The sequence below is a fragment of the Staurois parvus genome, unplaced genomic scaffold, assembly GCF_062004578.1.
Source record: "Staurois parvus isolate SC_StPar_1 unplaced genomic scaffold, SC_StPar_1.0 ptg000530l, whole genome shotgun sequence".
Taxonomy (NCBI): Eukaryota; Metazoa; Chordata; class Amphibia; order Anura; family Ranidae; genus Staurois; species Staurois parvus.
The window spans coordinates 5,516,386-5,536,605 of record NW_028318326.1 but is presented as its reverse complement, the minus strand read 5'-3'; the positions used below and the strand labels follow the sequence as shown (position 1 = coordinate 5,536,605).

Here is a 20,220-nt window from a genome sequence, read left to right as displayed (position 1 = left end):
ATTTGAGCTCTCCAAGGCAGTACTCTAAACAGTTCTAGAAAGAAGACCAATATCAATAAAGAAAATGCCACAAAACAGATTAACCAGATACACGTATACTTCAGTCAGTAACCAGTCAGACATCCCCTTTCACTGATCTATTGGCAGGGGCTGTTACATGTTTTGGCGCCTGAGATTTCTAAAATGGCCTCTATTAGTTAAGACTGAACTATACTACAACTATGTGCTGTTACAAGAGATTACAGAGCCAAAGCTTTACAGGGAGCACAGCAATGCCAAAATACAAGTCATGTACCCTACAGATCAACATAATTGCTGTGCCTTCTCTCGGCTCAAGAGCACAGCCTGAGGCAAGAAGCAGTACTTGCCTCATGACATTGTGTTCTTAGCCTGATTGAAGAAACATTTGCCTAGAGATTCAATTAATAAACACAACCTGTGCATGAGGTTTCCCTGGAGTTCCTCAAGCATCCCTGAAGTAATGTAGGGTAACCATGTTTGAGCAGATGTGATTCAGTCTATTCCCACAAAAGTGGGGAAGCCTACGGAGCACAACCTGGATATGATTTTGTTCTGCAGCTTCAACAAGATCTAAGTCTATGCCTTCAGCTACATTTAACTGACTTCCAGTCAAGCACGGATTGTTGGAAGAAGGTGGAACACTACTGCACACAAATGACAAAATCTAATGCAATGAATTAAAACGCAATCCTCATTTTCATGTTCATCAGAGGAATCTGAGATATTACTCTTACTATCTTTTTCCATCTCCCAAAAGCATATTTTAAAAGCTATTAAGCTTTACTCTCTTAATGCCATGATTATATTTCATTCACTCCCCATTTTAATGATGATCAAATTAATGACTGCTTGACTAACACATTTGCAGCTTATTTAATGGGTATAGAAATGCTATTATAAGTATTAATGATCCATGAAATCTAATATGTATGCCAATATAGATCCAGTATTTTTTTTTTACATTTAAATTTGCCTTGTGTTATGCATATACAATAGTTTCATGTTGTCTTAACAATTTCTTTCAAAACATTGCATGAAAAACACAATTAGGGCTTGCAAAACCATAGCTGGTCACACACAAAACAACGATATTGGTTATTAGGTTACCAACTCTTCGTTTTGATTCTAGACCTGGCAGAAACATTTTTACACTGGTGCTGAAGGCATTCGGACAGTCCTAAAATTCACATAACCATGGATGGTGCAAATGCCAAATCAATGCAGTTTCTTACTTCATCTACATCACTAACAGAATTCCACAGAATGAAGTAAACTAGATAAGCTTGTAGGACAGTGAGGACTCCTCCGCTGACAAAAAAAAAAAAAAATAAAACAATTGACGTTTCACAAACGGACTTGTTGGAAAAATTTCAAGTATAGACCCACCTTAAGGTTTTATACAAGTTGGCCATAAGGGAGATCTTGAAATGACTTTCGCCCTACATGAACAGTGTTCATACTCTCAAGCCTTTGCCATTTAATACATCATTATAGCTCTAAAGTCATTTTGGCATTTCATTATAGGTTTAAATGGGAGACAATGTCAAGGAGTAAAAAGGAAGACCTAAATGAAAAATACCCTTTACGTTACTCTGTTAGATGCCATTACCTGTTCTGAGGACCATCTCCGACCAGATATTCAATGACTCTATCCAGGGCACCCCTCTCTCGTGGGAGAATTGGTCTTGCCAGTGAAGGTCCTGGTGGATGAATAGCTAGAAAGATCACAAATATAAATGGTTTTATCATTAAAATTTAAAAGGTACATGCATTTAAAGGATAAGTTCACCTTTTTGACAAAAATAATAAATGCATATTTTTTTGCAGGTAAAAATTTTTGTCCAAAGAAGTCTGTAAAGCATTACACCAATCAGTAGATGGGATGTACAAGCAAGGAGATATACTGTCAGGAAGCTTCAATGAACTACCATGGCGAGCCACAGCACTGTGGTAGTTCATTGAAAACTACAAGCCCACAGCCCCTAAGGCTGTCAGGACTTGTAGGCACTCATTCACAGAACTCTGCGGGGGGGCCCGGCTATGGGAACAGGTTACATATTCCACCCTAAAAATGGGTGGAACATGTAACATTTTCCAAAGGTGAGATTATCCTTTAAAATCTTTAATAATTGGCCTTACACCAAACTATGGAGGTAGTTTTTTTTTTTTTTTTATGTGCACTTGACTAGCCATCACCCTGATTAAAAAGAAAACATTGTAGGATCTGGTAGTGTACAAGAAATTTTTGTGCTTGTCCCTTCAATCAATTTCGGTCAAAAGCTGTGTACAATCAGATAGGATCACTTTGAAAGTAGTATTTTTGTACGATTTTCTGATAGTGTGTACTAGTCTTTACTACTTTTACCTGTATTTCAGCTGATATGCAATCTACAACAAGATACCTTTTCAAACAAATCATACCACTTTGCTACACTGCCAGTAGCAGATGGAGAGAGGCTAGATTAAAATTGCTGCACATGTTGATAATCAGAACTGAGACAACATAAAAAGGATAGTTTTCAAATGGAGGATGTAGTTTTTTTACCTGCATTAATAGTTATGTTTGGGCATTTTCAGACACCAGCAGTGATTGGAAACGGTCTTAAATTTTAAAGAGGCATATTATATATATATATATATATATATATATATATATATATATATATATATATATATATATATATATATATATATATATATATATATATATACACACACACACACACACACACACGAATATACATACTAGTTTTGCTACAAAAATCACCACAGTGCTATAGCGTGACCCAGTGGTTTAAGCAATTTTCCACCCTGTAGCCATTTCTTTCATTAGAAAGAGTCATGGGCCTCTCCAGCCATGCATCTTGCTGCTCACGCTGTTACCAACAACAGTAATTAATATAAACATCAAAGCAATCATTGCTGGACGAATGGTCATTTCTGTTGGGTTGGCACTCTCTCAACTACCTGCTGGTTATTAATTTTCCAACATATGGGAACACAGTAGCGAACAAGGGTGGAATTGATTTTTCCTTCCACAAAATAGTGTGATATGAACAAAGCCATTTTATTTTATAAATGAGCTCTATTTGTTGATCTGCAACACATTCACAATGATGGTTCCAGATTTATACTGCGAATAGTTAGCAAAATTAGAAAATGTTCATGATTAACATGCATATAAAACCTGTGTGTAAAGGATGTCAGCAGTTTCATATTCTGTCACAATTCAGTACAAATGACGATTGCATATACTAAAGATTTACCCAGTCATCTTAGTCTGGCAAACCTGAGTGTGTGATTTAATAAACTGGCATCTGCTACTCGGCCTTGGAGATGGACAAGCATTCCAGCTGCTCAGCTCACAGTAAGTGGCCAGACATCAACAATGGATAAGCAAAGCAGTCACACATCCATTTCCACAACTGCAGTCTGACAACTTGGTTACTTTGTAACCCCATGTCTGCAACACACACACCTTATCTAGCACTAGCTTTCAATTCATTTTTGGCAGAAACTGTACGTTGGAAATTGGCCAATTCACAAACTGTCATTTAAATGCACAGGACAGACAGTGAAATTGTTGCATCTGAAATCAGGCAGACAGATCACATGGCAAAATGATTTGGTTTACAGAACACTATAAGCTTCCACTTTTCTTAGCAACCAGACTCTCAAGCCATGCTGTAACGTAAAATTGTTTAAAAAAAAAAAAAAAAAAAAAAAAGTGAAGAAAGCAATGAAACACCAAAACAGTGCAATGCTTTCTATTGTCATTTTCTACACTGCAAAACATACCACTTGATCTTGCCAGTAAAATGGCTGAAACTTGCCTTCTTGCTTTAGAGTAACAACAATGTAAGCTGTCTGGGGACCTACAGCACCATCACCCAGGGCTTAACAAATCACAGGCACCAGGTCGCCATGGTGGCTAGAAATTGCGTCCTGATGCCTGGGTTCACAAATTGCCTCCGACTGACTTCAATGCAAAAACGCCTCCCATTGACTTCAATGCAAAAACACCTATCGATAGCAATCCTATGTGAACACCTATCTCTGCATACCACCATCACATGCGAGTCTGGAACACACCGCTACAAACCTTCACAAGACCCTTTCCATAATGGCACTCGAAACACAATGCATGTGGATCGCATCTGTGTGAACCATTTCAATAGGAACACAAAACCTAGCCTGTTAGGCAAGTCTGTTTGAAAATGCATCCAGAATCGCATGTGTGTGTGAACCAGGGCGGCTCCATTCACATTTGGGGGTTTTGGGATTGTGGCAGAGGCGCTGTGATCGTAAAATGCAGGTCCAAGTGTCATTTTCAAATGGTACCTAAAACACAGTGGTTTTGCTGTGATTGCTGCGTGGGAAATTGCATCGCATGAAGCTTGTCGAACAAAAGTTGCCTTGCCCTAGGCACTCACGCTATGCAAAAAAAAAAAAAAAAGCTGGCTTCTAGATTTAAAACAAGTTTGTCACCCTTTCCCCGGAGCAGTCACAAGCGCAGAGCTGTGTGATATTGCAGCCTTTTACTCTGCCGTCAGCTCAGCGTAGTCACCTAGCAGGATGAGGCTGGTCACCCTCACATTAAATGGCATCACAGCCAGACCCTCCCCCCATCCCTTTCAGTGACAGCAGTTCATTGAAGTTCTTCACAGCTGCTGGTGAGAGAAGTGACCTCTGGATTAGAGCTGGCTGCCAATATCCACCTGCAGCCACGAGAGGCACAGCAAAGCTCACTGGGATTTGTAGCATTCCAAGTGTCACTGCAACACACCCACAGTCCCTACTATAAAGGACAAGCACGTGATCATCTGAAAAGGGTGGTACATGAGATACTGCTGTGACTGCACTAAACGATAATGTATAGGCTTACCATCCTGCTATACTTTACATTCTTGGCTTTAGTTACTAATTTTGATCCAGTGCAATGTGATAAAGACCTATTCATACTTGAATTTTTGCTGCACATAAAAGCATTTAAAACTGCATGTGTAATCTATGATGAGCTGTAAGCTCTGCATTTTTTCCCTGCTGTTCCAGTATTGCTTGTAGACATATGAATAGTGCCATTAACTATAAAGTCCCAATCTTATGCCTTTGCCATGTAATTTCTCAAGCATATAAATACACCAGCTGTATAGCACCCAAGATTTAAATGTGCAGTAGGTGCAACCAAAATTATTAAAATATAAGAAAATATCATATAAAGCTCAGAAGAACCGATTCTCTTGGTGCAAAAATACGTATGTTCACCAGAAGCTAATAATGCAACTTTTGCACTGAATGGACTGCCCTTGAACCAACTTTATCCCAAAATAGCAAAATCGGCCAGAAAAAAATCCAACTTGATCCATCCATTCTATTCCGTTGTAAATACACCAGAGAGCTATTGGCCAATTCAAATCCATCATTCACAGATTTACTTTGCTGTAGGAAGCAACATTTGATTACCAGCTCTTTTCAGACTAATTAAGCATAACTGCTGGCTCCAGCAGTAAGTAAACATGCCAATAAAGTAAAAACATTTTACACCACCACACACATACAAAAAAAAAAAAAAAAAAAAAAAAAACTGCTAAAACATTCATTCATAAGCCATTGCCCACATTTGCAATCTAACCAGACAGATATTTGATTAGTTTCTACAGGCTATTTAAGCAGGCTTACTTAATCTGATCTAATAAAGAACAGGGGGGGAAAAAAAAAAAAAAAAGTGTTAAAAACTGCAGGTATTAGTAAAGTTCGAAAATATATTCTAGACGTGTTTGCCTGTATAACGGATCCATATAAATCTGAAGCTTTCCTAAACCCAGGGCTGTAAAAAAAGGTATGTTGTATATCGTTGACTACAGAATACTGCAAAGTTTTACTGCCATTTAAACAAAGAAGCCATAACAGTTAAACGAGCTCTAGCAATAGGCTTCAGTATCACAAGGTGCCAGCTGTAAAGAGTTATGGCTAATTGAATATGGAACTCCTGCTTAATCAGATAACTGTGCTCCTATTTCCAAATGAAATGCCATTTCCATGGTGTCTGAATATTACCCAGTTTATTGGTAACCAGAGAAAACTATATAAACTGTAAATAACAGTAAGTGCTCTGTTTACCCATTCCAGATATGGCAGGGGAAGGCGTTCCAGGGCGTCTCTGTACGAGGGTTGACTGTAATCCTGGCTGAACATTTCGCTCAGGGGGTCCGCCAGGAGCTGAGGTGTCCCTTTGAAGACCTGGAGTTGCCGCCAGCAGCCCTGGAACTTGTGGAGATCCCTGGTTGGGGTTTACAGGGGTAGACACACTTAAGTTCCTTTGAGCTGCCGTCCTCTGGCGTAGATCTAAGGGAAGTATGTACAATAGGAGACATTTAATGATTCATTACACCCTGCTGAAAACAAGTAATAGAGCTCAAGTAACATTATAAACCTTGTCATAAGAAGAGGACAGGAGGTGGAAAAAAAAATAGTACATGAAAACAAGGAGGTGCCAAATCATGGCATTGCTGAATTAGAAAAGAAAGTCATTAACTGAGCTGCAAGGTGCTGCCTCAAAGTTCCCGATAAGCCTTTTTAGAGTTCATAGTGAGTCTATTAACCCCAGAAAGGGTCTGCAACACTACTGGAAGTGAATATCATGTTTAAACTTTCATTAAATGTAACATTTCACAACTGGTGATAATGGCCAACTAGCTGTCCAAGGCTGCATGTGGGCCACCAAGCATGGCCAAAAAGTAGTAGTTTTTTTTATAGGTCAATTCAATTTGCTCCAAAACAGATTCATCTGGTGTGTGTAAAAAGATGCAACTGACTGTACCATGGTCCTAAGTGTCACATAAGCCATAAGCCAGAAGTCCATCAATGGGCATAAACTTCTAATTTTTGATTATAAATGGAAGGTGCAGCAGCCTTGACTTTACATTTCGGAAGGTTTTTTTTTTTTCTGGTCTATTGAAAAAATGTAGCTCAAATCAGTAGTTAATAGTAAAGTTTCTCTTAAGAGAAAATCTGTCCCTCGCATCGATCAGCCATAACTTTATGACCAATAGTCACCAAAAGTGAACAGATTGCCCATGCTGACCAAGTACACCCCTTTACGGAAACTGTATTCCTTGACGGCAGTGGCCTCCTTCAGCAGGATAATGCACCCTGCAAAAATTGGTTCAAGAATGGTTTGAGATCTGAAGAATTTGAAGGCCAAGTCATTTTCCTCAATCGAGTCAAGCATCTGTGGGATGTGTTGGGAAAATTAGTCCCACCAATGAAGGCTGAAAAGGATAGGCTACAGATAGATTGGTGCCAGATACCACAGCATACTTTCAGATGTTCAGTAGCATCTATGCCTCAACGGGTCAGGGTAATTTTGGTGGCAAAAATGGGAACTACTCAATATTGGATGGTCATAACTTTATGGATGATCGGTGTATATATTGTGCCGGCACCTTTGGATATTTGTAAGCTATGGAAGGCAACAAAATGAATCATTTCAATAGGCCTCTCATTTTGAATTCTTCCAAATCTTTACTCCTAAGGACCCTACTGATAGCATATCCCCTCTCCACACAGGTTTTGTGCACTTTTGATTAAAAATCTTTAGGTGTATTTCAATAAGCAAAATAATGTTTTGAAAGCTGACATTCTGTGACCCTGAGGCTATGTTATAGATGGGTTTTTGATTGTAAAGCCTTTCATAATTTACACAAACCTGGAAAAGTCTCAGCAGAAAAAAAGACCATCAAGTCTGCCCGTGGTGTGTGTGTGTTTAACATGTTTTAGTGTATTTTGTTTTTATTTCTTAATTTTGGTTTGTTTTGAGGGTTTTTGTATACTTTTTTTTTTTTTTTCCCCTTGAGTATAGACCTACAGTAGGTTTACTCCAGAACGAGTATTCTACCTAAAATTGACTGCTTCAGACTTTGCACATTCTACAAAACCAGTGATAACACTTTCGCTGCCACTGATGTAAGGCTCACAGCTGAACAGAATTGCTTGCAGCTGGTCAGCCAAGACTTAAATCAACTGCCTACCCTTCTAGTGAAAGCTCATGGATGCTCCAAAGACCATAAAGATGATGAAGTGAGCAGGGGCAGACAGGCTGTTGGTTGGCCATACATGATGCTTTTTTAAAATTACATTTATTCAACTGTGTATGGCAGTGTTATCTGACGCACATGTTACCACAATGCGTAAGAAGTCTACCTCCAGATTGTGCAAACTGCTCTATGCAACTGTGTTGTGCATAATTTTCACAATTTAGAAAGCAGAAAAGACCTAATTTACAAACATTTGTTAACTCAAAACAATTTTAATTTTTAGATTTAGTATGAATTTTTTTAGCAATGTGTTTGTGATAAAAAAGGATTTGAAAAAACATTTGCGCAATTATCTCACCATATATTAAAAAAAAAATAAAAAAAAATCGTCTGCACCATCTTTTTACTCTGTGCTGGTATGGTTTAAGGGGTATTTACAGACTGTCAAAAGTGTAAGAAAAATAAAATTATAACAAAAGATGGTAAAAGTGGATAGAAAAATTATCTGGACACCTGAGGTTTAAAAAAGATTAACGCAAACTGATGCAAACAATTTTTTGGTGTGGTGTAGGAGATCTGCCAATTGAACGCCCATTTAAAGCTACATTCCATGGAGAGCCATTTGTTCCATATGAGCAGCAGTTGAACGCCATTCTTTGCGATTAATTGCTAGTGATTTTTGTAGCACAACAGTTACTAAAAAATTCACCTGTGTGCTCCTAGCTCTAAAGAGAAGCTATTAACAAAAAACTACAGTATATTTACCTTCAGGACACAGTCACATCTCGCGATGCTAAAGAGTATTTTTTGTTTTTCTGGGAGAGACACCATTCAATTGAATGGCCTGATTTCAGCTCCAAAAATGTGCCAAAGTATCTCCTGGGCCCTTTTTGGAGTCAATGGTGGTGCGTTTTTAGATGTGTGATTGGCACAATGGTGTATGTGGCAAAACATCTGCTTTTAAATGGAACATTCAATGTGCCATTAAGAATGAATACCACCCAAACACAAATGTTTTGCCATAATTCTGGTGCGATTCTGAGTCGCTCAGATGTGAACAGGGCCTACAGCTCTGCTACAGAAATGGTGTTCAGTGGGGTTCCTCCTGCAATCTGTTTGCGGATGACCCCTACACAATCACCCACATTCATCCCATTTGACCAAATTGGGCAGCTTTCAAATTTCCAAAGATACAGAAGCAGTGAGGTTGCTAGGGTAAGACTGTCAGGAGAGCCTCACAGCATAAACTAAGTATCCCTATTAGCCTTATATTTTAATCAAAATGAACAGTATTTGGTGGAAGACCTTTATTTGTAGGGACATTTGTCCCTACTATCCCATATGAAATTTTAAAAGTAGATAGCTTATTACAAGTTTGTTAGAAGATAGCCCTACAATATTCCGTTTCAGGGAAACACAATTTACTTTATTGCTGGGAAATGTCCAGGAAAAAAAAAAAAAAAAGCATTTGCTAAAAACAACTTTTCTTACAAAAAGGTATATGCATGTATGATGGGTCTGCAATTTAGCTGCATTAACTCTGGTGGAGTCACATATGGTACGGTTGAAGAGGCTGTATACATGCCAGCTAGAGGACTTTTTTTGCAGAACATAATTAACTGTCAAGTATGTACATGTATCAAATGTTAAGCAGGAAAGTGTTTCAGGACACAACATGTAAACCAGAAAGATATTCAACCAAGTTTAAATGTTTTAATTGCAAGGGAACACCAGCCTAACACCTGTAAGACAACGTTGACTATAGAGACAAGGGGCACAAAATACAGGATGTTCCTCTGTGTCCGTTGTAAGTCATTTTAAAAAGCCATTATGATGTACACCAATCAGCAATAACTTTATGACCACTGACAGGTTAAGTTATAACATTGATCATCTCGTTACAATGGTATCTGAAAGTCGGTGGGATATATTGCGCACCAATTAAACATGTCCCTAAAGTTGACATGTTAAAAGTAGAAAAAAAAAAAATAGGCATCAGTTTGTGTATGAGGCTGCATAGCTATAAACCATTCAGGGTGCCCATGCCGAGCCATGTCCACAGCCAAAAATGAATGCAATGAGAACTGGACAGCAGAGCAAATGGAAGTTGGTCTGGTCTGATGAATCACGTCTTTTACATTTTGTGGATGACCAGGTGTGTGCGCACATCATTTACTCAGGAAAGAGATGGCACCAGGATGTAGTGTTGGTAGAAGGCAAACTGGTGGAGGCAGTGTGATGCTTTGGTCAATGTTCTGCTGGGAAACCTTAGGTCCTGCCTTCATGTAAATTTTATTTGACACGTACCACCTACCTAAATATTGCTGCTGGCCAAGTACACTATCACAAAAACAGTATTCCCTGATTAAATATTTATAAGTTTAAACAAAAGCATATAGTATTGATCAATGTCAGAGGTGTACACAGTACTGCACATTGCTAAGAGGCGAGATATTCCATAATATATAGCCAATTTTAAACCAATATGACAATAAGGATCAGCTAGTATGTTTTGGTATAACATATACCCAACTTTCAACAACATACAGATCTTCTAACAAGTAAAAACAGCTTTACCAAGTACTGTTACATGAATACTCAGGGGAAAACCTTCCCCTTACTATGCAGCCCAAGGCCTCTCAAGCCAAGGCAGAATGATTACTACACTGTGTCGGCAGTGGCCTCCTAGCAGGATAACGAGCAGTACCACACCGCAAAATGGCTAGACGAACACAATGAGTTTGAGGTGTTGATTTGGCCTCAAAATTCTCTAGATCTCAATACAAATTGCTAGAAAAACAATTCTGATCCATGAAGGCCCCACCTTCCAATTTACAGGATTTAAAAGGATCTATTAGTGGCTTGTGCCAGATACCACAAGATACCTTCAGTCAGACATGTCTTGACAGGTCAGTGCTGTTTTTGCAGAGGACTTACTAAATATTAGGTGGGTGGTCATAAAATAATGGCTTATTGATGTAGTCATAACAGGCCCTCAGTAAGATTATGGGTAAGTCTACCCATAAGGGGAAAAAAAAAAAAAAAAAAGTTATATTTTGTTTTGCTCAAATATATGAAGTCCTTATTAAAAAAATAAATAAAATAAAAAAGGTGGCCAAATAAGTCTTTGGGAACAAGTCAGAGCCCTTCACTAAAAAAAAAAAAAAAAAAAAAAAAAAAGTGTATTATGAGGCAGTTTCATAATTGAAAATTTGTCACTAGCTCTTGATACAACATTTCTAACATGATAAACTACAGTAATTTAGCCAAATAAAATCACAAACAGTACAAGAGAAGATTACAGAATAGTTCTTTTTTTCGGGAACATTTTCCCCCCTGGTTAAAATGAAATGAATTTTTACTGCAATATGTTCGCAATTAGGTCCAGCAGAACTTACACTGCTCAAAAAAATTAAAGGAACACTTTTGAAAACACATCAGAGCTCAAAGGGGAAAAATATGCTGGACATCTATACTGATATGGACTGGGTAATGTGTTAGGAATGTAAGGATGCCACATCATTTCATGGAAATTAAAATTATCAACCTACAGAGAGGACTGAATTCAAAAACACCTCAAAAATCAAAGTGAAAAAAATGATGCAGCAAGCTGGTCCATATTGATGAAATTTCATTGCAGAAATTCAAAATGGTACTCAGGCATGCATACAAGCACATGGGGGCCATACAAACTACTGACAGCATCGGCGCATGCTCCTGAGATGACGTATGGCATCCTGGGTATTTCCTCCCAGATCTGGACCAGGGCATCACTGAGCTCCAGGACTGTCTGAGGTGTAACCTGGTGATGTCGGATGGACCAAAACATGATCTCAGAGGTGTTCTATTGGATTTAGGTCAGGCAAGCGTGGGGGCCATTCAATAGTATCAATTCCTTCATCCTCCAGGAACTGCCTGCATACTCTTGCCACGAGGCCAGGCATTCTCATGCACCAAAAAGGAACCTAGGACCCACTGCACCCCGAAACCTAATGGCAGTCAGGGTGTCATCGTCTAGCCTGTAGAGGTCTGTGCATCCCTCCATGGATATGCCTCCCCAGACCATCACTGACCAACCACCAAAACGGTCATGCTGAATGTTACAGGCAGCATAACGTTCTCCCCAGCTTGTCCAGAACCTTTCACATGTACTCAGGGTTAACCTACTGTCATCTGAAAAGCATAGGGCACCAGTGGCAGACCTGCCAATTCTGGTGTTCAATGGCAAATGCCAATCCAGCTCTATGGTGCCGGGCAGTGAAAACAGGGCCACTAGAGGACGCGGGCCCTCAGGCCACCCTCATGAAGTCTGTTTGATTGTTTGGAAAGACATTCACGCCAGAGGCTTGCAGGTGGTCATTTTGTAGGGCTCTGGTCAGTGCTCATCCGGTTCCTCCTTGCATAAAAGGAGCAGATACCGGTGCTGCTGATGGGTTAAGGACCTTCTACGGTCCTGTCAAGCTCTACTAGATAACTGCCTGTCTCCTGGAATCTCCTCCATGCTCTTGAGACTGTGCTGGGAGACAGCAAACCTTCTGGCAATGGCATGTATTGATGTGCTATCCTGAAGGAGTTGGACTGCCTGTGCAACCTCTTTAGGGTCCAGGTATCTCCTCATGCTACCAGTAGTGACACTGTCCTAGGCAAATGCAAAAACTAGTGAAAAACAGTCAGAAAAGGAGTAAAGAAAAAAAATGTCAGTGGCCTCCACCTGTAAAACCATTCCTGTTTTGGGGGTTATCTCATTGTTGCCAATCTAGTGCACCTGTTAATTAGTTTCAGCTGCTTTGGTGTTAGTTAAGTAGCAGAGGAGGTTGTTTAAATTTAATTGACCAGATCAATATCCCACAAGTTTAATTGACTTGATGCTATACTCTGATTAAAAAGTGTTTCTTTAATGTTTTGGAGCAATGTAAATAAAACACGTCACACTTCCCCTTTTGTAAAGTTGACTCATGCAGCCAAGAATCCCTGATTAACTTTAGTCATTGTGACCACTCTTCCTGCCAAATCAGCTATCTACTAAGCCTTGTGCTATACATTTATGCAGCATTCACAAACGACCAGCAATTAAGTACAGTTTTTTCTTAAATACAAATATTTTTAAAAATGAATTAAAGTGGTTAGTGGTGTTTCTAGCATTTCACAGTTGCATGATTAGGGATGAGGTTTAGCATGAGACAGAGAAAGACTTAAATCTTAACATGAAAAAGTCAATCTGCTGGATGTAATTAATTGTTCAGTTCTATCTTTAAAAAAAAATTGACTTGCCTGTAAATGTCATATCTTAGCGTACAGGACACAGGCAATGTATTCATACACCATGTGTTAGAAGTTCTTACCTGCAGGCTATTGTGCACTGGCAGGCTTTTGATAAGTTCAGGTTTGTAGCAAAAAATGCAGAGTAACAACGGAGAGGTTAGGGAGGGTGGCCTGTGTCCTACTTTCCAAGATTTAGAATTTACAGGTAAACTAGAATTCCTCCCATCTTAGTCATATAGTACAGGAAACAGACAAGTTATTCATACATCATGGAACATCCTCAGGCAATGAATACAAAGGGTGTCCAACAAGGAAGCAAAAACGGAACTGTGCCAATAGGCCCAAAAAACAGGGGTCAAAGACCCAAGCTCAGATTGCCACTGCAAGAACCTTGTGGCCAAAAGCTGCTTCTGTAGAAGACTGGATCTCCACCTGGTAAAACTGAGAAAGTATAAACAGAAGGCCAAGTGGCAGCTTTACATAGTTGGGCAACAGAGGCTTGGTATCTATCAGCCCAGGATACTCCTAAAGAGCTGGAGGAGTGAGCACCCAACAGTGCAGGAGACAGCTTTTGTTTAGGAGCATAAGCTCTAGCAATCAAGTTCCTCATCCACTGTGCAATTGTAGATTTTGAAGCAGGGTGCCCCTTGCGATGTCCCAAGAGTAAAAAAGAAGGAATCTGTCTAATGGAAGCAGTAGCTTTTAGGTGCACTCTAATGGCTCCAGCTACATCCAGGCAATGTAGGGTGACTTCCTTTGGATGCTTAGGAGCAGGGCACAAGGATGTTATACAATGTCCTCATTATCCATTAATTAATAGAACACCGAAACCACCTTTGGAAGAAATTAGGCCCAAGATCAACCTACAAATCCAACAACCTTAATATTAAGTATAAGTATGCCATTTCAGACACATTAGGCATGTGAAGCTCTAGGGGGAACATCCCTGATTAGTTCAAATGGTGGTTTCTGCAGAGCAGAGTACCAAATTAAAGAATCTTGGGAAGCACAGGGTGCTGAAAGGGAGCCCAACATGAGAAACACCTTGAAATGGATTTCATGGGATTGATGTGGCAGGCTCTCAACATAAATTGTCTCTTTTTGCCGACGATATACTATTGTCAATTTTAAATCCGGGGGTTACTCTACCTAATTTACTCGCAGTTCTCGATTGATTTGCAAGTCTTTCGGGTCTTCACGTCAATCCGGCCAAATCAAAAGCTATGTCGGTTACCCTCTCACCAGCACTTTTGACGACTTTGAAACAATCGTTCCCTTTCCAGTGGCTTTCGGCCTTACCATATTTAGGAATTAAGCTCACGCCGACATATGATGGATTGTACCAGGCTAATTTTCCCACTGCCTTTCAGGAGCTGACTGAGCTATTGACCTCCGGGTCTCACTTTCCGCTTTCATGGTTCGGCAGAATAAATGCGATCCGTATGACCTATCTTCCTAAACTACTGTACTTATTTCGTGTTTTACCAATTCCAGTACCTTCGCATATTCTGCGTATCCACCAGCGAAAGCTTTTGTCCTTTATCTGGAGTTCTTCTCGTCCCAGAATTAGTAAACATTTTATTTGCGCGAAAGAGTGAGGGTGGGTTATCTGTCCCAAATCTCCAGTCTTACTATCTGGCAGCCAATATTGCTCCTTTGGCTCATATCCATGCTTCTCATCATTTTCCCTTGTGGGCTGTTGTAGATATGATGGACTCCCATCCGATACCACTCTCCTCCTTACCGTGGCTTCCTACTTCTTTACGTCCGTCTACTCTTAGCCCGACGTTGACGCTCTCGCTCCGTCTTTGGGACTCTATTAAGTATTCTGCTGGCCTTATTTCTGCCCACCTGCCGTTGTTACGTCTGTTGCATAACCCGCTATTCCCTCCAGGCCGGGAAAATCCCAGGCAGTTTATCTGGTGGCAGACGCATGGGTTCTACGACGTACATTCGCTCTTAACTCCCACTCGAATACTTACTTTTGAAACTCTGCGTTCTTCTTATAATATTCCCCTGCGGGAACACTTTGGATATCTTCAACTCCGTCACTTTGTCAATACACTAATACGCACGCATTCGGGACCCTATCGTTTGTCCCCTTTTGAAAGCCAGTGCAGACACAGACCCCATGCTCCGGGTTTGATTTCCCCGATTTACTCTTCTATTATTTCTTATAGAACTCCCCCGGTTCGTTCCTATCATCAGCGTTGGCAGTCTGAATTAGGGGGGTCTTTGGATCAATAGGATTGGCGGACCATGACCCAAACATTATCTAAATGTTCTAGGAATGTCATTCTTGAGAATGCATACAAAATTCTTTACCGATGGTACTACACGCCTGCTTGTCTGGCCAGTTTCATCCCTACATATTCACCAGTTTGTTTTCGGGGATGCCAACAATTGGGTACCATGGCTCATATCTGGTGGACTTGTCCTAAAGTAAGCAGATTATGGATTAGGGTGTATGCCCTCCTCCGCACTATGTTTCACACAGATATTAAACGTAACCCGTATGAAGCACTTCTATTTAAACCACTGGAGGGTCTTCTCCGCCCTGAACGGCAGCTGGCAACTCACTTATTTGTGGCTACTAAATTGACAATTGCGAGGGCTTGGAAGACCCCTCTTCTTAGCTTTGAGGCTGTCAAAAATCGGATGAATTTTATAATGGTTAATGAAAAACTGACGGCCATTTTGTTGGATACCCATCCCAAATTTCTGCGGATATGGCGTCCCTGGCTGGATATAGCTCAACCATCAAGATTCGACCAGTCCCTTCTGTCAATGTGAGGATGGATTCTACTGTGATTCTCTTGGGGCCCCCTCCCCTCTTTTTTTTCTCTCTCTCTCTTCTTTGTTCGTGTCTTTTCATTGAATGTTTCTTTCTATTCTTCTGTCTAATCTGTTCTTATCCATGTCCTAATAAATGGGCTTATTGTTTTATGTGATACATATGTACTGCTACTTATGCAACTTGGATTTTTTTTCATGAGCCCAAAGTTTAGTAATTCATGTTTTCTATCTGTAGATGTAGCAAAAACCCCTTTTAGAGTCTACAATTTCATTGACCTTCAAAGAATGTTAGTTGTCTCTTTCCTACCCCCTGATCGTCTTCTCCCTCAGGGCATTTTTTATTACGAGATAAAGCTCACATTTTTTCCAATATATGATTTATACTAGTACTCAATTACATCGTACAATTTATTATGGTCGGTCATTACATCTGTCTGTCGTATGACTGTTTAACTTTGCTTACTCTACAATAAAATTCTTTGTAAAAGAAAAGGATTTCATAAGGGAGCGAGAAGCCCACGCCCATTAGAAAAGGATGGATAAGGCCAACACTTGTTCTTTTGGGGTGCTATGGGCTAGATACTTGTCAATACTCGTTTGCAGAAAGGCCAGAATGTGAGGCACAGAGTAATCTCTGGGACCAAATTGACTGTGCTTGCACCAGGCAATATAAGATTCCCAGGTACAATACAGTCTTCTTGGAGGTGGCCTTTCTTGCTTTCAGCAAGGTAGGAGTCAGACTCAAAGCTCTCTGTCCTTTAGGACCCGGAGTTTCCACAGTCATGCTGTTGAAGTCAGAGACTGAAGCAGGGTGGGTGCCTTGAATTAGCAGGTCGGGACTGTTGGGAAGAGACCAGGGATGATTGCTAGAAGTCTGAGTACGTGTGTATCAGGTTGTGTGTGTCCAGTTTCATGCAAGTAGAATCACAGTTTTCCTCTCTTGCACTACTTTACAGAGCAGGAAAGGCAGAATTCTTAGTAAAGAGAAGTCAAAGATTAGGCTGCAGTGAGACCAAGGGAAATTTAGAGCACCTGAGGCCAGTGCTAGAAGATCCCTGGGTATGGCCACAGAGGTTGCTTGTATCTGGAGGTTAGGATGTCCACACCTGGATAATTGGCATATCAGACTGAACACATCTGTATAAGACGACCATTTTCTTTGGTCCAGGCAGTGGCGGCTGAAGTAATTAGCCTGCCATTTGTCCACTCCGGGGAATGAAGAGATCCCTTGGCAGCAGGTTTCAGTCCATGAGAGAATCTGGTTTGTTTCCTTCAACGCAGCCAGGCTGTGTGTGTTCCCTTTATGGTTGATGTGGTGGCATTGTTGGACTGCATCTGAATTGAGTATCCCTTTAGGAGGTGGGTCCAGTGCTGGAGAGACAACCTGACTGCTGTGAGAGCTAAGATGTTGAAGTGGAGTTTGATTTCCCATCCTGACCCTATTCCCTGATCTGTTAAGGATTGGAAGACTCCTCCCCAGCTTGACAGCCCAGTTTCTGTTGTAAGAAAATTTCAGTTGTAGGGAAAGAAAAGTTTTTCCATTGTCAGAGCTGAAGTGGTGGTCCATTAAAACAATGGTTGAGCATGGGTAAGTTAAATGAAAGTTTGCTTTATCCATGCTGACAAAAATGTTGAGCTGGGGAGTCCTTGAGTGGAATTTGGCAAAATATACTGCCTGCCAGCTGTTTGCGCAAAGCAAAGGTTTGCCTGTTTAGAATTGGCTCCCCCTTCACCTGGTCTCCACCACAGCGACAAGTGAGGGTTTTCCCCTGTACAGTACTCAGAGTAGAGTAGGGTCACTGGAGTAAGCACTTCCAGAAAGAAGGTGTGTAGACTTTCCTGCAACAAATTCTAATGGTGAAAGGGCAGGAGGAAGCGCATGAGTACCGTATAAAGGCGGTAGGCAAAAGCAGTGGGTAAAGTGTGACCAGGTGCACACCTGGCCATCCACCAGAGACTGAGCTCAGTGAATTTTAGCACAAAGTTTAAAATATTTTCATTGTGTTCCAAACATGGTTCTGTTTCACTTGTTACCAGTCAGAGACTGGGTGACCCTCTCTTGCTGGTCCACAATGTTGGACTATATATAAAACCCAAGCCTTGTGGTCTTCAGGGACTGGGCTCTATAACCGTGGATCTGTATAGCACCCTACATCTAACTCAACTAGAGTGCCAAGGTGAGCCACTCATGCAAGATCCAGTGTCAGAAGCCACATTACAGGCTGTCCCCACAGCATGGGATTTGGGTGCAGCTAAGGTTTTACTGAGGTTGTACCCATCCAGAAGGAAGCAGAGGTAAAGCACTTTTTTTTTTTTTTTTTAATCAACTATTGCCATCACAAGGGATGAACATATCTCTTGTGATACCATGGGCCATGACAGATGCGTTTTATGGAGAGAGCTGGGGTCTATTAACGTGTACAGTTCATTTTGTTCTCCTTTTTCTTCAACTTAAGGACATGTGCAGTCCGGTAAGTTTTTGGTGCATTCATGATGCATTTTACTGCATTCCAGTAGTTTAGAAAAAAAATGCAGCATGTTCTATTTTCTTTCTGGAACTCACCACACTGGTGTGAACTATGCCATTGGAAACCAAGTAACCTACTATCAAGGAGTTTGATGCAGAGAAAAAAAAACAAAAAAACACTGGACTGCATGTTGTGTGAACTGGCCCTAAAAGTAGAACTATGGCCTCTAATTTAAAAAAAAAAAAAATTGAATTTTATATATATACATACACACACACACACACACACACACACACACACACACACACATACACACATACATATATATATACACACACACACACACACACACACATATATATATATATACACATACATACACACACATACATATACACACACATACATATACACACACATATACACACACATATACACACACATATACACACACATATACACACACATATACACACACAGTTTGCTCCCCCCACACTCAATAACTCCGCCAGTGAAGACCACGTCAGTTTCTTCTGATGGAGTGACAAACACTTCTGCACTGCTCCAGAATTCAAATGCAATTCAAATCTGCAAATTTATACACACCTGCAGCTCATCAACATCTAGCCACACCTAACAATTCCTAACAATAAAAGAGGATTTGTCTCCCTAAGGCTGGCCATACATTATACAATTATCTGCAGATTTTCTGCCCAATTTCCTTTAGATTTACCTTCAACTATGTAGTGCAAGGGCCTGCCTAATTGGATACAACTGAAAGTGTTGTTTAGGTTTGTCCTCCTATTATATGGTTTTTGGTAAATCTAAACCAAAAATCTGCAGATAATTTTATAATGTATGGCCAGCCTTAGTACCACAGAATGCACTAGCCAAAAATCATGTTTTCCTATAGCTTCCAAAAAAAAAAAAAAAAAAAATTCAGTACCTTGGCCTGGTCTTGGAGTATTAGGAGAAGCAGCAGCAGAAGGGACCTCAAGTTCCTGATACAAAAAAAAACAAAAACAAAAAAAAAACATTTTAGTCAGATGGCAGCCCAAATCACTTTCTAGATAAGGCCACATAGCAAAACTCCCAGATTGTTAACAGTACACCCCAGGCTCAAAAAGATTAACTAAACTTTGTTTTTTATACAATCGGGAGTGCATTCGGCAGCTGTAGGAACATAGGTAGAGGTATTAGAATATGTATAAACTTACCTGTCTTGTGAGTAGTAAGATTTAGATTTCAGATTTAGGCCACACAGTCTGCAGCAGCTCAGTACTGTGGGTGCCAAATCCAGCAGTCTTCCATTTACTGTGAAGACTCAGCCAGGAAATACAAATCAAGTGTACAGATGCCAAGGATTTAGGTAAAAAATAACCACGAACTGTAGCAATGCAGATACTGGAATTTTTTTTAGTGACAAATACTTATGACATTTTATTGACAATACCTATAACATTCAACAATTCATTGTCCCCAAACAGATCAATGTATGACTGAGGACTTGTCAGCTTAAAACCCATCTGCTTGCACAGGCAGTGACATGGATACCTTAATGGGGGCCCTGTCTGTAGTAAGCAGAAGATAAACTTGGTCCTGAAGCATCATTTGAACAAAAATTTAGGGGGGTACAA

At 40.2% G+C, this 20,220-nt stretch overlaps 1 protein-coding gene across 7 annotated transcripts in view; it reads right to left on the bottom strand.

The window, feature by feature from the left end:
- The window catches only part of LNPK (lunapark, ER junction formation factor), a 97,522-nt gene that overhangs the window by 7,241 nt on the left and 70,061 nt on the right, over positions 1 to 20,220 (bottom strand). For 6 of the 7 annotated variants that reach the window (XM_089690461.1, XM_089690462.1, XM_089690464.1 and 3 more), the window contains 3 exons: positions 19,530 to 19,584; positions 6,142 to 6,366; positions 1,631 to 1,736 (listed from right to left, as the gene is read on the bottom strand). In XM_089690461.1, the coding sequence (XP_089546587.1) occupies positions 1,631 to 1,736; positions 6,142 to 6,366; positions 19,530 to 19,584 (386 nt within the window). The remainder of the gene's footprint in view (positions 1 to 1,630; positions 1,737 to 6,141; positions 6,367 to 19,529; positions 19,585 to 20,220) is intronic. The other variant, XM_089690465.1, reaches the window with a different exon arrangement.